This window comes from Aspergillus pseudotamarii, assembly GCF_009193445.1.
Source record: "Aspergillus pseudotamarii strain CBS 117625 unplaced genomic scaffold BDV38scaffold_31, whole genome shotgun sequence".
NCBI lineage: Eukaryota > Fungi > Ascomycota > Eurotiomycetes > Eurotiales > Aspergillaceae > Aspergillus > Aspergillus pseudotamarii.
Genome location: NW_022475045.1, coordinates 330,090 through 348,596, shown reverse-complemented (window position 1 = coordinate 348,596; position 18,507 = coordinate 330,090). Strand labels below are relative to the sequence as shown.

General features: G+C 47.8%; 3 protein-coding genes across 3 annotated transcripts; 1 reads left to right on the top strand and 2 right to left on the bottom strand.

Moving 5' to 3' along the window:
• Window positions 1-480: 480 nt before the first annotated feature.
• BDV38DRAFT_248792 (uncharacterized protein) lies at window positions 481-2,605 on the bottom strand. Its single transcript, XM_032054751.1, has 2 exons — window positions 2,190-2,605; window positions 481-2,126 (listed from the first exon to the last, which is right to left on the bottom strand). The coding sequence occupies exons 1-2, from the start codon at window positions 2,221-2,223 to the stop codon at window positions 865-867; spliced, it is 1,296 nt and encodes a 431-aa protein (XP_031912991.1). The 5' UTR covers window positions 2,224-2,605; the 3' UTR covers window positions 481-864.
• Window positions 2,606-3,196: 591 nt separating this feature from the next.
• BDV38DRAFT_106720 (putative DNA mismatch repair protein (Mlh3)) lies at window positions 3,197-6,236 on the top strand. The gene is made up of 2 exons (XM_032050903.1): window positions 3,197-3,571; window positions 3,622-6,236. Exons 1-2 carry the CDS (start codon window positions 3,325-3,327, stop codon window positions 6,159-6,161), a joined length of 2,787 nt encoding a protein of 928 aa, XP_031912990.1. The 5' UTR covers window positions 3,197-3,324; the 3' UTR covers window positions 6,162-6,236.
• Window positions 6,237-6,666: 430 nt separating this feature from the next.
• BDV38DRAFT_248790 (guanine nucleotide exchange factor) lies at window positions 6,667-11,177 on the bottom strand. The gene is made up of 3 exons (XM_032054750.1): window positions 11,057-11,177; window positions 10,120-10,774; window positions 6,667-10,067 (listed from the first exon to the last, which is right to left on the bottom strand). The coding sequence occupies exons 2-3, from the start codon at window positions 10,621-10,623 to the stop codon at window positions 7,134-7,136; spliced, it is 3,438 nt and encodes a 1,145-aa protein (XP_031912989.1). The 5' UTR covers window positions 10,624-10,774; window positions 11,057-11,177; the 3' UTR covers window positions 6,667-7,133.
• Window positions 11,178-18,507: the final 7,330 nt, after the last annotated feature.

Sequence of the window (18,507 nt, the reverse complement as noted above, 5' to 3'; positions counted from 1 at the left end):
ACTCTATTCCATTGATAATAGAATATGGATTTTCTCATCAGCGCCGAGCCTATCATATTCGCCAGAGCTGGAAGGGGGACTGTGCTCAGGAACCCAGAAACATTAGGGTACCATGTTGTGCGCCGACCCACTCTCAACCAATTTCAAAATGCCTTCCCTTGCATTGGTCTCATGGACGTAGTCCAGTAGTATGTGCATGAAATCTTCAGGTTGTGATGCTGAAGTTTGAACTCGATTTACCCCAGAGGTACGATCGAGTTCATACCTGATTGGAGTTTAGTTTGGTTTCTTTTTTAGTTAAGGGTTTTATGCTTACTGATCCCCAGATGGGGGCGAAAATAAAAAAATATATAAAAATCACCGAGTCGAGTATCGCTCTCACGTGATACACAACAACAAATCCTCCTATACTCTGTACTCCGTACTACGTATTAGTATCATTATCATCTTGATTGAATGGCCTCGGAAGTCAATAACCTTGTGATGGAGAGAACATTTATTTCTATTCCCTGTTTATATTCTCAGCCCGTCTGATTACCGGACTAGCATGTTATTATACTGTGAAAATTGAAAATAGAATGAAAAAATGACAATGAAACTCATTCGCAGGGGATATCAAGTCCATCAGCAGTCCGTCCAAATACCCTATTTACCACCCGAAGAACTGGCATGAATCCAAATGAAGAAAGAAAAAAAAAAAAACAAACTCCGAACCAACTCCCTCATAAACGTTCTCTACCTTGTCTTCTTTGCATTAGTCATCATGTTGAACGGAAATTATACATGGAAATTCAGTTCCTCGAGTCCGTAACATCATCTCAAATCGCCCCAATCACAAAAGTGGGACAACCATCGGTCATGAAGCTAGCCCTTCTTTGCCTCCCCCGGCACTTCAGACTTGATCTCAAGCTCTTCTTCCTCCTTTCGATCTCTCGGCTTCTCCTCGTCACTTTCATCGCCCGTGATTTCTCCCCATCCCGAACCTCGGCGGCTGATACGCCCGGTTGATATCGCATTGACCATGGTCCCAGCACCCCCAGAGATACTCGCCGCGTTACTGTCATGCCGACTGTGTGACTGGCCCGCACTTATAAAACTGGCGCCATCTCCAACGCCCGGGCTTGGCTTGTTCGCATACAGGCTCCCGCGTTCACCGCCTCCGTTTATAGGTGTTGCGCCAGAGGCTGAATAGATGCTGATCCGCTCCGCACTAGCTAGGCCAACTATACTCGGTCGGTTGAGGACGCCGGGGGCGTTGAATGCGGAGGTATTCGACGGCTCTCCCACATTCCCGCTCAGTACGCTTAATGGCAGACTTTCGCGGCTACCACCGAAAACACTCGACGGGGCGAGGGCACGTATTGAGGCGTTGGTATCCAATGAGTTCCGTCGACGTCTCTTGGAGGACGATGCCAGAGTGAGGATAGAGGCATTGTCAGTCAAAAGGTTGTTTGCAGTCGCAGTACTGTACGTAACGGAGTGACCGTGAGGGGCAAGGTGGGGTGGGACTGCAGTAGCCGGAGAAGGAGGAAATTGATGTGAAAACTGCACTTGTTGTGTTGTGGTGCTATGCAGCGAGTTTGTATGATGTATACCGTGGTTCGTATTCTGCGTATTATAAAGATGACCGGAAGGTGCCGCCGATTGCACGGTGGTTAAAGTGGTGGTTAGCGACCGTACTGACGGTGCTGGGGAGGAGAAGGTACTTCCTTCCCCTCCACCATGGGAACTGATCCCACCGCCCACCGTTGCCATTGTTCCGGCCTTGGAATATGCAGCATCTGAGATCGCCGTATCACCATTTGTAGAGATAGTTGGCGCGGTAGACTTTGCACTGGTCGCCGGCACTTGATTGTCGCACCCGGAGTACGCCAGGGACGGCTCGCTCTGCGAACACGACCTTTGTTCATTACTGTCACTGAAGTCGGATGGATTATTGTCACTGCTATATTCATGGATGTTGACTGTGCCGGACAGCGGGTAGGGGTTGTTCTTCAGACTCCGTTTGTGTTTAGGTATAGCATGGCGTTTGTTAGACCATCGAGTACTGCCTGAGTCAGTCGAGCTCTTGAGATTGGCGAGGCGCTTCATCCAACTGGAAAATGGGCGACGGCGCCCATTGCGATCTGAGTCAAACATTAGACACTAAGCCCAGAGGCACCGTTGGCATCGCGCTTGGGGAAACGCACCATGCGCCCTGGCTGGGCCCTCAGCAGTGGCCATTCTGGCCTTGCACAGGTATAAATCCGAGAAAGCCAAAACCGTTCAAAGGGTATCGAGAGGCAGCTAGGCCAGTAAAGTGTCTGAGTCGTGAGAGATGGTACTGGTCAATGCGACAAGGCAGACGATCAGATAAGAGCGGGAGGAGATCGGGGAATATGAGATGGACGAAGACGCAGTACAAAAATTTGAAGTTAAAGCCCAAGATAGGAACGTAGTGACACGCAAACAGGATCCGATAAGGAGCAGGAGTCGTTATCGCACCAGAGAGAAGTTGGATAGCCAGAAAGACGTTGGGTTGTTGCCTTTGCCTCAGGAGTTTCAGCAGGAGATGCCGGGCTGGCCGCACGTGATCCCCGCCTCATCAGCGGCCCAAAAGTCAAACAAAGCCTTTGATTTTCTTCTCCAACCACGGATTGCATGTACCAGCCTTCTCACTAGAGAGGATGATCGTAGTGGCTGTCGTCAAATGTTGCTATTCATGGTCATCTTGAAGCTTGAGAGGCTTGGCTTCTGCAAGGATTGCGCGTATCTTACACCATCCCTTTCGTCACCACCGATTAAACTCTGGACTTTTGGTTTGTGCAGATACTCCGACTAATTTCCAGGCAAGGCGAAGTTCTAACCATACTCCGTACGTGTTCCCTATTTGCTAGGTTCCCTTCCGCAGAAGCAAAGTTCATTAAGTTGGTTAGGTCATTGCATATCTACTACTACTACCTCCTAGTTGGTAATCTGGAATACATATCTGCAAATAAAATAAAACTAAAGTTGAAGAAAGGATCAGAACTATCGAAGGATATTCTGGATAGTTGGATCGAGTGATTAATAGTCAAGTCCATTACGGAGTAGATATACGCCCTATCATTGGACCATGGTCACGACGGGAAGCCGGCAGCGCTAAAATTTATGATAGTTTAGCCAGAGCGTGGGGAACACCTTCATTCTGATATGGTAGCAACTCCCGCCTCTCCTTCTTTCCTCTTCCTAACATACTTTTTTAATAGCCTATATGCCATGGAGGTAGCTTGAACCCCCAGAATGGCAATATGTGGTGGACATCACTTTCTGTAAGTTATGTACATATGATTTTGACCATCTGCGATGTCTGGGAACAGTCGCAGGATTGAGCCCCTGCCGCCCGAAGTGGTAGCGAAGCTCAAATCTTCCACATCCATCACGCACCTAAACGGGGTGATCGTCGAACTAGTGAAGAACGCGCTGGACGCAAATGCCCACACAGTCTCAGTGACGGTAGACTTTCAACGTGGGGGTTGTAAGGTGGATGACAACGGTGATGGAATTCTACCAACCGAGTTCGAGCCCAGCGGAGGCTTAGGGAAGGCACATCGTAAGTTGAATGTGCGTCACCTACATAGTTATTCGCTCACTCGCTGGCAGATACGTCAAAATACCATACCGGCACTGGTGTATATGGCCAGAAGGGGCTGTTTCTAGCCTCGTTGGCTTCACTTTCACTGCTGACCATCACTTCGCACCATGTTCGCCACCCCAACACAAATACCATCATGTTCCACCATTCAACTCCGGTCGCACGGCTGATACCAGCTCCAGTTCAACAGGAGCTCAGGCTCAGCAGTCATGGAACTAGCGTTACGGTCAATGATTTGTTTGGAAACATGCCAGTGCGAGTGAAAAATCGCGCCTTAGCATTGCAAAGGCATGATGAATTGGATCGGCAATGGGATGAACTGCGACAGCTACTGGTCTCGTTGATGATCGCGAACGATAGCTTGACAAAGATGGTCCTCCTTGAAGCTTCTAAAGATAAGAGGATCATCATCCGTTCCCGAACTCAGAGTCGCCGAAACGATGGTGAACTAGACCTCCAGCGCATAGTATCAATCCTTGCGCAGGCAGGGCTGGTTGAACTTCAGAACGTCCACAGCTGGGATGTTGTATCAGCTAACGTGCCTGGTTTCTCTGTTCATGCTGCTATATGCCTTATGCCAAACCCCACCAAGAAAATACAATTTATCTCCTTGGGGATGAATCCAGTCTTTCCCAAAAGCAGTGTCAATTTGTTCTACGCTGAAGTAAATCGCTTATTTTCTCTGTCTGATTTCGGTACCACGGGTACCCCATCTATATCCGCTCAGGGGACACGCTCAGCAGAGCATCCTGACCGTGACGGCGGTTCAAGTACAAAACCTACGACCAAGGCTGTCAACAAGTGGCCTATGTTCTATATACGCATAAATACTAATGAGTCATATAATATCAACAATGATGGCCATGAATTGCCTGAGTCGGACAAATCTGTCCAACACATTCTGGATGTACTTGCGGCAATGATACGAGAATTCTTGAAACAGCATAATTTACGTCCGCGCGCTGGGAAAAGGAGACAGAAAATAGCAGAGAACCAGACGGTCGGATTGCCCACAAGCAGACCCGATCGTAAACCAAATCGTCCAGGTCAAGTATTCAACAGCGAGGAAGCTCTGTGTGACCGATTGAAACTCCCAAATTTCCAAAGGCCTGCGCCAAATGTTAGTCAAAGCTTTGGAGAGTGGTCAAGAATCAAAAGTGCCCAGGAACATTTCAACACACGCTCGACAAGATTACCAGTCAAATCAGCCTCTCCAGAGAAGGCCCATGGCATTGAGCGAGGCTCAACCCAGGAGAACCTGCCAACTCGACCGGAGAGAAACAAGCGTAGGTCGCTTGAGGAATCGGATGCATTATCCGCATACACTGATTGTACGGTGCCTGAAATTGAGAATGGATCGGGAAGTGATATTGTTGTTCCTTGGACCGGTCCCTTTACTGGAAGAAGTCATCTGATCAACTCCCGAACTGGCCAGTCAGTAGGTGCCAGATCACCTCTCGATGCCGTTCAAAGGCCTAAATCAACAGGATCACTTCAGACGATGCAAGCGTGTGATAGTATAACAAGGTCCAGGTCGGCAAGTCTGAGCAGGACACGGAACTTATGGGTTGAGCAAATGATGGACAAATGGGAAAACCCTGTTTTCAACCGATCTGAAAAATCTCTCGATGTGATTGGAATGGGATATGGCACCAAAGCACGCATAGCACAGGATGATGTTTCAACGGATGTTTGCAGGTTTGAGAATCTGGGATCGCCAAATGTACGGGGCAAACTGCGAAGACAGGATCTGGAAACGGCGGAGATAATCGCGCAGGTTGATCACAAGTTCGTCATGGCTAAGATAAGATCTACGGCAGCGAGTGAATATAGCAATGTTCCTCATTCAATCCTGGTTCTTATTGATCAGCATGCTGCTGATGAGCGATGCCGGGTGGAGAGATTATTTGAAGAGTACTTCACACCATCAGTAGAAGGCTCTAGACAAGTACAGACGGTCACATTGGAACCTATTATTTTTGAGATACCAGTTATCGAGGCATATGCTTTTGGAAGATATAAACAGTTCTTTGAGTTTTGGGGTGTTGAGTACACTGTTGAACAGGGTCCAGCAGACAATTCTGCATACATTTTTGTGCATAAACTCCCCATACTGATCGCCGAGCGCTGCAGGCTCGAGCCAGAGTTGGTTACAAATCTGGTTCGAGGGGAGATTTGGAAACGCGAGGAAAACGGGAGGGGCGCTGAGAACCGAATATCAGTTTTGGGGCAGGACCGCTGGGCGGAACAACTTGATGTTTGCCCCCAGGGAATCATTGAGCTGTTGAACTCACGGGCCTGCCGAACAGCCATCATGTTTAATGATGAACTGGCGATAGAGGAGTGTCAAAGCCTTGTCCAAAACCTCGCGCGATGCGTCTTTCCGTTCCAATGTGCACATGGACGGCCATCGATGATCCCCTTGCTTGACATGACGAATACGTTAGCAATGGTTTATCCAGGAGCTGAGTACATGAGCGAAGAAGAGGAACGGTCTGACTTTGCTGAGGTGTTTAAAAGCTGGAAGGACAAAATTACACCTCACTAAACCTGATCCATTTTGTTTAACGGTCAATATCTAGCGCACGATGAACCATTTCAGCTAGATAGTCCAGGAGAGACGAACCTGCTATGATGCAAACAGATACTCTGCAAAGCCAGATACGCGATAGGCCTTACACCTTCAGGGCTCAGGTAATTAACCAGCTTTAGATATTGCTAGACCTCGTCTTGAAGTAGGGAACAATTGCAACAGCTGGACCACGTCACTATCTAGCTTCATTCCACGACTGGCATAGGCCTCATCGTTCGCAGGGTCTACAGCACAGAGATCAGGGACGGAAAGAAGGTCATCAAAATAGACAATATTAGGATTATTGTCACAAAGTTGTATATACAAAGTACAGAACATGTTAATCCACCCAAGCCCAGTCCAGTCCGGTCCTGCTCCTGTCCCATCCAGTCCCATTCGTATCCAATGCAGCCAGTTCAATCAATCCAAAAAAAAAAAAAAAAAAAAAAAAAAAAAAAAAAAAAAAAAAAAAAAAAAAAAAGAAGATAAATAAATACTTAATAACACAGTTCCTCGCAACAAGTCAAGATCACCCAATGTACCCAAACCCAACTCAGGGTGAAGAGAGGAAAAGAACAGGGAGGGTTTCTCCCAACTGTTTATATGTCCCGACAGCCAGCCGTGAGGCTTGTATGATATACCTGTATGTAAAAACCCAGATTGTGTTTTGTTTTCCTTTTCTTTTTCCTCCATCTCAAGATAAAACCCCAATTCAGCCTTTTAGGATCCGCTTGACTCCATCCAGCGTATCCTGACCCATCGCTTTTATAACGAAACACGAATAGAATAACACAAGTGCCGCCCCGAAAGGAAATGGATATACACAAAACAATTGGACAGAGAGCAAGATAATAGTAATGATAGAATGTTATAACACCGTAAGACATGATCGAAGAGTGTAACTGTCGTAAATCATAATAGTGGCCATACATCACCAATGCAAACGTTTCAACCGTTAGTCGCTACCGACTTGGCCTTTGACGGATGTGTCCAAGACAGGAAGTCGAATTTATCCTTGGCATTCTCCAGGATAGATGATGCGCTCGACTCGGGTTGAGGGATCGAGCGTGGAGTTGGGGGTTGGTCACGCGGCTCCAGCAGACACGACCGGCGATAGAATGTTTGCATACTCTTCTCGCCGTTCGACCGTACCCGGATCAACTCGCTCTGCATCCAGGCTTGCAATTCCGGCACTTCAGTCAATCGGTATGGAATTTGAAACCTCTGCAGTTCACTGATGATCTTGGCCGTCTTCATGTGTTTGTCAAAGTTGATCACTGCCATCTCACCGTCCTCGGTGGGCAGGCTGCGCAACGGCTGATTGCCGTGATCCACGAATGTCAGGTCAGTCAAGTATGTACCGACAAAAGGTAAACAGGGCGGTATGCGGTTCTGCAGTCGTTGTCTCAAAACCGCGCAATTGCGCGAGACATCGACGATGCCTTTCAGAGACTCAAGTGTGGTCTTAGTCTTTTGGGATACAATTTCCCACGTCTGCTTGAGACGAGAGATCATTGACGAGTTTAGTGAGCAGATGATAGCCATCATCGTGTCGTAGTTGTCAAGCTCCAGACACTTGTTAGCAATCTTCACCCAGTGTTTGATGGTAGCCGCTCGCTTTTTGCGCTCCTCCAGCTGAAGGATGGAATCAGCCACCAGGTGCGCTAGATCCGTGGACAAGGTAGACATTGCACGGACATTGACAGCCAATGATGCGGATTTCTTCATCCACTCTGTTGCTAGCAGCTCCTCGGGGAGTATAGAGCAAAAGATGCGGGATTCCTTGATAGTGAATTGCCGCGCGAGTTCCATCGGATCAAAGTCCAATATGCTGAGGCTACCCTCGCCATTCTTCCACTGTTTAAGGAGATTATTTTCCTTCTTTCCAAGGATTGGCGGTGGCAAGGGAGCATCCGGGTGTACGTATTGCGCAGTCGCGGTGTTGGTCTTTCCCATAGAAGACACCAACCGGGGCACCACTGGACCATGGACTGCCGAGACCTTTTCTGCCAGTTCAACCAGGCGTTTTCCTGCAGAAGGCAGGTTTCGCATTAAGGTGGTATTGGCAAAGTTCATTATAAAGTCTAGTGCTACGTTGTCACAATCATGGCGCCAGTGAGACTCGAGCCATCCCTTGAACACGTTGTAGACACGAAGGCGAACGGGGCCTGCAGCGTGAGGCGTATCGCCAATATAGATGAACCGATCGACAAGGGTTTCGGCAAACTCCATTGGAGTTGCAAAGAGACGGAAAGTGAGGTAGAAGGCGGAGACGAACATGGCATCTGGGGTCGACCCATGGGCTGTGAGCTTCTCCACCAAGGCGCGAAGACTGCCACCCATGACTTGGCCATCTTTGAAAATCAATTCATGAGCGAAGGTCTTCTCCAGAACGTTCGCCTCCGTCTCCTCATTCTCCTCGGCCAACGTCGAGTGACTGATACTGCCATGCAGCGACGGGGCTTGGTAGCTGTTGCAAATGTCCGGAGAGGTGGCCCGGGTGGATGTCTGAGATACCCCGCTCATTTCGGAGTCGCGGAGATGGCTGTTGTACGTGAAACTGCTCCCGGTGCTGGTAATGCCGCGGCCAAAGGACTCACTGGCTTCAGACTTCGGATGGCTGTCGCGACACTGGATGCTATCTGCCACATGAGCGTCCTGCATCAATGAGGTAGACATTTTGTCCAGACTAGTGGACAGCATAGATGTAGGGTGATCGGTACTATCAGTGGTCGGAGTAACCAATGCACGTGAATTAAAGGAAGAAGGGGTGGCAGCGTCGGTAAGGCCCGGAGTAGAGGTGGAATCGCGTGGGTTCTTCTTCACCGGAATTTCAAGCGGGGGGGGAGGGAGGCGCAAGGATACTTCTTTCTGGTCGCCTGCCAGCCTCCCGGTCCGCTGTGGAACAGGTGTGCTCTGAGCGTCGTTAACGGTGCTGGAGTCCTGGGACATCGCTTCAAGTTCAAAATCGCCACTCTGTTCCAGCATCCCGCGGGCCTTCGCCAAGCAGTTTCCTGCCCCTCTGACGCAGTCGGTTGCAGCGTCAACCAGACGCTTGCCTTCATCCGGCATGAAGATAAGCTCGTCATCTGCGGAATGAGCGGGTCGGAAGGCATCCCGGGCGGCGTAAACGAGCTCTGAAAGTCGATCATACATAGTGTCCCGAGCTTGCTCCAGAAGCCCGCATCCCTGCGGATCGTGCTCACATACCGCCTCGACGACCGTTAGCAGACCTCGACAAGACCGCACCGCCTGTTCCGTGGTAACTACTAGCTCTGTTGAGGGACGTGATTGTAGATGGAGGCCAATGAACGAGCCCAGGACTCCCAGAAACGCATCGTATGTGGTGTTCAACCTTTCTGAAGCCAGGTTTGGGTTTCGGGAGGCCGCAGCAGGCGCTGAGCACGACACTCGGTGGGAGATCCGCTTGGTAGACACGGACACGGGGCGATGGGACTGAGGCTCCATCGTATCCGTTCGGTTAGATGCACGACTCATATCCAATCGACTGCGGTTCAGCAGCCGGGATTCACCCCGTTCCATATCAGCTTCCGATGGGAATGTCTCAGACATGGGAGTTGGAAGGATGTCAAAGTGTGTTACCTGGCCGAGCTCGGCGATGGTCCGGCTCAGGCCCACTTCCTCGGTCCATATATCGAGGAAACGAACACCGCGAGTCACAATTCGGAATGCCTTCAAAAGCATTTCGTCCATCATGCACACCTCATGTTCCGTGTCATTGGTGCTACTAGGCATTTCCTGGCATCTCTTCGTCGTTCGGACAAGGGAAGAGAGATCTGCAAGCAAAGCTTTGCGGTTCCTACGCAGACCATCATGGCTTCTTACTAGAACGGAATCACGAGTGAGACACTCAGATTTTTCCTTTTGACATGTCAGCTATCCCCACTGTGGTCCTCCCAGGGTTAGTACTTACTAGTAGAAAGCGCACGCCAGCAATCAGGCCCTTTACGGTATCCTGGTTGCAGAATTCGCGTAGAGGGAAGCCGCATCCTCCTTGAATGATGTCCCAGAAGTCGGTCAACGCTTTCAGGAGCGGGCGCATTGGTAACTGATCGTAAGCCTCGCAATAGTTAGTGGGTAGCCAGCCCCGGGCACCGGTATCTAATAATGTGCCATCTGCCCATCCATTTGTGTGAACCGAGTGTACTAATATGATGTCCCCCTGGTCCAATGGTAGTGTGACGGTGGCGGGTGATACGTCCCCGGATGGATGAAAAGGGTAGAAGGCACGCAAGTAGTTATGGAAGACGGCTCGCGGAGTTTCCGTCTCTTCCATGCTGTCGGCTTTCTTGGTGTTGGATGGCGTTAGGGGAGGTGTCATCTGATGATGCTGAGTAGAGTAGAAGCGATTTGGGTAAAAGTTGGAGATTTCCTTTTCGATCTTCAGTGGCGCAATATGTGGCTTCATTGGTTCCATATCTTTCTCGTTCGAGTTCGGGTTCTGGATATGGGTTCCTTCCAGACGGTCTAGCCGGACGCAGGGTCACTGACCGCAGATTATGAAAGAGAATATTCAATGAACATCCTCAGCAACGCGATACGGAATTCAGAGGAATCGAGTATAGTTACTATAAAGGGGAAGAAAGTTAATTGTGGCGATACAAGGAGATTGTACAGCGGTGATGTATTGGCGTAATCAAGGATTGAAAATAGGAGTCAATCATCCAAATCTGTAGATGACAATACTCATGGTCAACATCTAGGGCACCCAGTTCGTAGGAGGGCTGGGAGTATTGTTTAGGTGGGTGTTTTTGGAAGGGTTTGGCACATCACCACGGGAATGCAGTACTTGGGGGAGGGGAGGAATGGCGGGAATGCTGGGAAAGGGTGACCGGGTAACCAGGACGTACCTCTCAACACGTATGCAGAGAACGAAAGACGGAGTGTCGACACTCCGTCTATAGTAGTTAGTGATTTATGATCCTAGATAGCAGAACACGTTCCTCACCCAGGACCAAAACGAGGACGCGAAGAAGGATAGTCGACGAGCACGAGCACGGGGAATTTAGAAAAAGGCTAGGAGAAAAAGGAAACAATAAGAGCAGCGTAAATCGAAGCAGGGCAGGAACTAGATTGCGCCGATCCAGACGGAGGGGGAGTCCTGCCTCCTCGAGGAAACTGGGTTGGGATTGCAGCAAGGACCACGATGCGGATCCCGAAGTTGCAGCCTAGAAAATCGAGAGTGCGATCGACGAGATCACAGGCAGATAATGACGAAAGGAGGAGGGAATTGATCCTCTCTGAGCATACAGCGAACGCGGGGGTGTAAAGTTAAGCTGGTTGTTCGTGGCGAAGATACGCAAGGGCGACGGGGGGGCGCGGAGGTTCCAAACACGACCCAAGAAGGGAGGAATGAGCGTTATCGTCTCGTGGTAGGAGTCGCGAGATGAATCAATTGGATTGCCACCAGCAGCAAGTAACGATCGAAAACCAGCGGTGATCCACCGAAGGGAAAGTGAGAGAAGAGGGATAGAAGGAGAAAGAAAGGAAAGAATCAAAGGAGGGAGTATATTCGGAAAGACAGAAAAGAAGTATAAAGGTCGGGGACGGAGCTGCGATAAAGAACGATGGCGGAGGGGGAGCGGGACAAGGACCCAGCAGCACATAATAAAAGCACAGTAGTTTTTTTTTTCTCCAGGTTCACCTAGGACCATCAGTCAACTCCTAGTTTGGGTCGTTGGGTGGGTGATTATCCACCGGTTCTCCCGGTGGAGTATAGGAAGAGGCAGATTACCAGACGCAGTTTAGGCGTGAGAACTAAACTTCCCACACTAACAAAGTCAGTTCTACCCATCCCTGACTGGTCGGGGAGCAGGTGATCCGTGTGTTGACTGATAACTTGGTTAGAACAATAATTTATATATTATTTTTTTATTTCTAAAAAAAAAAATTATTATTAAATAAATAATCTTAAATAATAATACCAGGATAACATTAGTATGAATTATTATTATGAAAATATTCATTAGATCAAAAATGTCTCGGACCATTTCATAACATCGTAATAAATAAGAATAAAAAAGATCAAATAAATAAAATTGGGAAAAAAAAAAAAAAGAATAGAATGTAGTACTTCGTACAATCGTCAGATCACGGGGAAAATCAATCAGTCGAATGATCCTTTTTCCGACGGGACCAAAAATCCCAGTCCAAGGCAACTAAACCCGTTAGTCGACGCCCAAACCGTCCATGATCTTCCTTTCCATCACAGAGGCATTTCTTAGCAATGATGACTGAAGTACGGAGGACGCAGGTGCGATCTTTATTTTTTGCTTTTTTTTTTTTGCCTTCCTTTTCATCCAAAAAATAATTAATTAATCAATCTGTCATTTATTTATTAATTTTCTAAAATCCTTCCTTTTAGCACCAGACATCGTTAGTGTTCCGTGATTAATATATGCCAGATTAAAAACGGCCCAAGACTTCCCACTAGACCGGGTGACAGCCCCTTATTGCCGATACTTTTGATAGCATATATGCCCATGAGTCAATGGATTCATATCACACTGCTCTCAACACACGGAGGAAAAGTGTATTTCTTTTTTTTCTACCATCACAACAGATGTCTACTCAACAATAACGCTCAAGGAATCAAAGATAAACCCAGGAAGAGGATAAGACATGAATGACTCTGCGCGATTCCACCAATATGGACAGTGTGTGCAAAGACTTGCATCGACAAAACAAGGGTTCAAGTCCATCTGCCTTTTTTTTTACCCTTGTTGACGATGGACCACTGGCCAGCCAAGACACTAAAAGACTGGTGGCAAAGCAACTGTTCCTGTTTTCCTCACATTGATTGCAACAAAAAAAATAGAAATAAAAAACTTTTTAGTGCTAGGCATACATATAACAAGGGTAGCTTAAGGCACTAAATTTTACGGCTAAAAAAAGGGAAAGTAAGAAACAGGGAAAAATCACAACACAAAAGGCAAAAAGTTGAGAAGGATCGACAACGCAGCAGCCTGTCCCATGGTTGACAGAACCTTCGTCGCTTAGGATTAATTATGGAGCAGCGAAACTTAGGTCAGGTCCTGCCTGACTCATCCAGGGCTGTTGTTATACTTAGGGATCGGATGGCGATGAGAAGATGGCAACAGCAATAGCAATGTCTCTCTGACAAATTTTGCCCTCCTTTCAAGTTCTCGAACTTGTCCTCCTATTTGAATCTAGTCCGGGTGGAGCATACCCCAAAATCACAGGACTTCGTCACTAGTGAGCCGGACAGATATTAACCCAACGATCAAAAATAGAAGCCTCGCCTCCGACAAAAGTTCCAAAGTGACAGTCGACCTGTCGAGTTGTCACGGGAGAACGGGCAGGAAAGGATGGGACGCATCACGGCCTAGTAGCGGTCCACCAGGCGACGGTCTCGAAAACTAAAGAGCTCGAGCGCCGACAGACTAAGACCGATGGAGTAGTTAGCTGTTGGCAGCCTGAGGCCGTGGTGATTCCAGACCCAAGTCTTTTTTTTTCTTTTCTTATTTCTTATTTCTAATTTCTTGCTCTTGGCATCTCTTTGAATTAGTACGTGACTTGAGCTAGAAAATAGGGTAAACAAATGATCGGTTGAAGCTCTGAGTGGGGGGTAATTCCGACTTGGAGTCATCTGCAATAGCCCCATTCCCACCTTGCTTGGATGTAAATCGTTATCAGGATCATCCATTCAATTGAATCTACAGGCAAGCATGTGCCTTCTATTGACCCAGGCACTCATCTCTCCATACAGATTGTGATACTATCTACATGCATGCAGCAAGACAATCCGTGCACCAACGCTTAGCCCCAAGGTCCCATGAAGCTTAAGTAACCCACAAACCAGCCCGCGCACCCCTGATGGACCTCTGTTCCAATTGGGCTGCACACCCCAAGACGCCTCAAAGAGACCTTAAAAAGTCTACTCAGGATGCTCGGCAGATGGCACATGAAGACTGTTGCCGACAGATTGCTGTACAAACAAACTGGGCGACTGAAAAATGAGGTATGTATCTCACAATTCTCTAGACGTTTCTATTTCGGGTCAATGCATCATTACTCAGCCATCAATAAGAGCATTATACTCCATACACACACTGTCTTGATTTGACGCAAGGGCAGCTGCATAAAATAGACTTTACCCTGGATGGAGATGATGTGGAGACTATTTTCCTTCGGGTCACTGGAAACTGTACCAGTCCTGTTCGGCTATTCCCTCGGGTTCCGATAATATGGGACGGTCTGGTCGGGAGAGATATTGGATTCATTAGCACTCTGTACGGAGTAGATACATTTGGTAGACCTACATACAGCAAGTAGCGAGTCAGGATCGGGAGTGGTGGTGTTTGTTTCTTCGCCGACGATGAGTATTTTCTCGCCTTACCCTCTGGTTTCATTACAAACAAAACCGGGGTAGTTACACAAGGATTATGCTTATTATCATTATCGTTGTTTCCCCTCCAGGGGTTTCCCCTTCTTTCCCTCCAGGCTGAAGCAAAGAATTGGATTAATGTCGTGATTCACTCGATGCACGATAAACATAGCATGTATGCATGTATCATGCAGGAAAGATACGCGACCGTATTATACATCATATAAACCCATCCACTTGGTTCTTGGGTCTGATCGTCGCTCAATAATATGATATCGCATATCCGAGACACTGCAAGCTAGAACGACAGTTTCCTATTTCATCCACCTACAGCTTCATCCATGTCGCTCCTCTCCTTCCGCGACCGATAAGGTTTAGATCAATACCACCCGCGGCAGAGTTTCGACTGCTAGACGAGAACAAAGAGAGAAGAAATTGAAAAATAAAAGATAACAGAGTCGCTTGCGGAACACACATCCGTCGTAGTACTTGGATCGCTCATCCCCGACCAACTACGCATAAAGTTTTTCTATGTTTCGAAGAAACCTAGTCGTACGAATATATTTCTGGGTTGCTCCAGCCATGGCGTCGGGACCGTGGGGTGGCGTTGAGGCTTACGCCAACAGGCGCAGTTGACAACTTGACAAAGAAAAGAGTATGACGGGTCACGACGGTTGTAAGGCTATGATTATTGAAGCATCTTTTAACAAAGCATTTCCAAGGAGTCGGACAATACAAAGTTACAGCCGACCGTTATTACCGACCGGTGCTCGAGTCCAGACTGGATAGCAGCAGGGGTTAGTTTGAGAGCACTTACATTCTCATCCTCCCAAGGCCCGCTCGCCGGTAACACAAAAGACCGCTATTATCGACCAGGATTAGCTAGACTACCTAACCGCTTTTCCCGGGAAGCTATTCGATGTCATTTTCCGTAGTCCCGGGATGTAGTAGCACGTGTTCATCGTGGTGTGCAAGACTACTCCGTATTCCAACTCCCTACCCCTTGTCACCGACCTCCTGTGTACAGTATTAACTGGTAGTGTACCAGACCGAAGGGAAGAGGGGAAGAATAGTTTCCGATCCCGACCAATGACCGCATATCTTGCGCGCTCGAATTTGGGGGTGTGATACCTCACAAGATAACCCAAATTGCGCGATGTTATATATTAACCAAAGAAAGGGACTCTTCTCCAGGAACCAGATCATGGCACTGCAGTTACGGTACCACTGGTACTCCCCCCCCCCCCCCACGAGCCATTGCTAGCCCGGTGCTGTACGACATGGGACTAACGATTGCGCTCTGGGTTTTAAAAAGTGATAGCTGCTATAGCGTCACCCCCACCGGCAAACCAGGGCGGGAATCGCGGGACGGCATGAGAGGAGGCACAGTCTGACGTCCTATGACTTTGTCCCACAGGACCATAGCATCATATTGCCTTGAGCTCGTGAACCCGTCCCGTGTCGCGCGTGTGTGTGTCATCTACGATGATATCAGGGGTAAGCATAGTTGATCCATGGGACGGGACGGGCTATTCAACGGTAGCCTTGGCAAGTGATTTGCGAGTCAGCGCGGACGGCGAGTCCTCGGACAAAGTACGGACCCTCCTCCAGAACCTTCTGAAAGGGCAAATGGAAAACAAAAAATCTCAGGGGTAAAAAGATCAATCCAATCATCAATAGTACGTGGTGCGTCACGTGGCTTCGTGTTGAATCTATCCCTTCCCGATCCCATATTATGGGCAAATGTCAGAAAATACAGCATAGTAATTTGACTGAGCGTTACAGGTACAAAACAATTATATTGAACTCCTATTCTACGTCTCCATTGACAGGATCCAGTCATGCCATATCTATGGATGGCGTGTTTCGACCTCAGTCATCCCACTCCACCGCCCCGTCGATATGGCGTTCCCGACGAGTCGTTTAGAACTCGGCGACCGTGCAATTTGAACCCAACCAAGCCGTCCCACGATGATGCGACCATAGTTCTTCTTATTTAGGCGATGATATACAACGATGATCCTAAATATGACATTGAGTTTCCATTTTCAATGGTTTGTATGGATCGACCCCGAAGGAGTATACTAACTATTAAGTACAACCCACTGGATTCGCGCTATACCTGGCGCCCGTATTGTCGGAACGTTTCGATCTCGATATATCTATAACCATGGAAGTTCTTAGCTTGTTCCTGGGACATTCCTCATCCGGTCATATACCCTAGACCAGGGCCTACGCGTCACGAGTACGGATTCGATATAGCTACATCAACATCGATATCGATTACTTATATATATCCATCCATGTTATGTAAGAGATCCTCATTTCAAGAATGCCATGTGTTACAATGCTGCCCTCTTGAGGGAAGATCCAAACTTCCCGACCTACCTCGCATAAAGCAAAAGATAGAAACGACACCCTAATTAGTCAAACCGAGGGCCTCGAGACTCTTAGTCCCTCGACATGCAGGCCAAAAAGAGAGGAAAATAAAGAGAAAAAGAAAACAATCCCGGTGGATCCCTTGACTCCTTATCATTCATCACTGCACTAATGGGACTAGCGTTAGACCAGGATTCAATGATACTCGCACCCGATTGAGAAATGTCTTTGAAGATGGTCTTCGCGCACCCCACTTGAGTGCAGCTCACCCACAACCCTAACTCCTATGAGGATTCTGCACGAGCACACGCTGAAGAAACCCGTTGCCCGATACAACCATGAAAAAGAGAGGGACGAAGGCAAAAAAAGGAAAAGAAAAATCCTTTCTTATTTGCTGATTTCATAGCAGACTAAGAATCGGCAAATTCCGCCCCCTCATAATAGAACTATGTATTTCCGAAATGACCACAGGGCTAATTCATGCATCTACGGAGTATAGTTCCCCCCTCCACATAGCGGGCCAAGTTGCTTAGACCTACTAGACTACTGCGAGTTGCTCTTCTGGTCTCAAGACCATCTACTATGTATGCAAGTTAGTGAAGTAGTTAACGAATAGTCCTCTTAGTCATGCTGCATAAGCGAAGATGACATTCAGCCCTTGACTTATTTAATTTGTTTATCCTTCCACATAAGTGTCAATTAGTCTCAACAAACAGCGATCGCCTCGCCGATCACCAACACATCGTCAAGCGAAGGAAGAGAGAAAGAGAGAGAGCAGCAGCAGCAGCAGCAGGAGGAGGTAAAAAAAAAAGAGACCCGCCGAGATCAACCCTCAGCAACACACTTACGTAGTAAAATTACCGTGATAGGGAAGAAGAGGAGGGAAGAGTCCGATTGGATCGACACAATGCTCTCACTCTGCATTTACTCCATACTTCGCACAGTCGATCCCTCCTCCCCCCAGTACGACTCCGTATGTTTAAACGATATGGTAGCGACATAGGGTTTCTGGATGTCGTCTTCCTCCCCCCCCTCACTACGATGCAGTTCCATGATATCCTGTCACACGTATCACAAAGCGATCGCGTACCCCCCCGCTAATTGCGGTGAGCTGTGATCCTGAACACATGCAAAGGTGGTCTCTGCCAATCTGCAACTAGGGAGAAGTACTAATCAACCTAGGTAAATCAATCAAGCTCGCGGGACGAGTCAGCTCCCTTTCTCCCTCCCCTGTCTATATCGCGCCACAACTATAGTATTAGACGTCGTGGACGGGAACGTTATGGTTGCATTGGGTTTTTATTCTCCTATATCCCAAGAGTCTCTTTGGTTTTTTTTACTTATTTTATTTTATTTTATTTTTTTAATTTGTTAAACTGGCGCCCAGCTTAAAGGTTACTCTTATTTACTTTGAAGATCTGTATGTATCATTATCTATGACAGGGGCATGCTACATACGCTGATCGAAAGTCTATGTTCTCCCCCCTCCTGGTAGTAGATAGATTCAGGAGAGTGGGCGAGAACCAAAATGAGGCGAGACAAAAATTCAAAATAAATTAAATAAGTAAAAAAGAA

What these genes read in the sequence shown, in the direction of transcription:
- BDV38DRAFT_106720 (XM_032050903.1), top strand. Translation starts at nt 3,325, where the DNA reads ATGTCTGGGAACAGTCGCAGGATTGAGCCCCTGCCGCCCGAAGTGGTA. An exon ending in AGGCTTAGGGAAGGCACATC is followed by an intron (nt 3,572 to 3,621) that starts GTAAGTTGAATG and finishes ACTCGCTGGCAG; the next exon opens with ATACGTCAAAATACCATACC.
- BDV38DRAFT_248790 (XM_032054750.1), bottom strand. Translation starts at nt 10,623, where the DNA reads ATGGAACCAATGAAGCCACATATTGCGCCACTGAAGATCGAAAAGGAA. An exon ending in CTGGCGTGCGCTTTCTACTA is followed by an intron (nt 10,068 to 10,119) that starts GTAAGTACTAAC and finishes ACATGTCAAAAG; the next exon opens with GAAAAATCTGAGTGTCTCAC.
- BDV38DRAFT_248792 (XM_032054751.1), bottom strand. Translation starts at nt 2,223, where the DNA reads ATGGCCACTGCTGAGGGCCCAGCCAGGGCGCATG. An exon ending in GGGCCCAGCCAGGGCGCATG is followed by an intron (nt 2,127 to 2,189) that starts GTGCGTTTCCCC and finishes TGTTTGACTCAG; the next exon opens with ATCGCAATGGGCGCCGTCGC.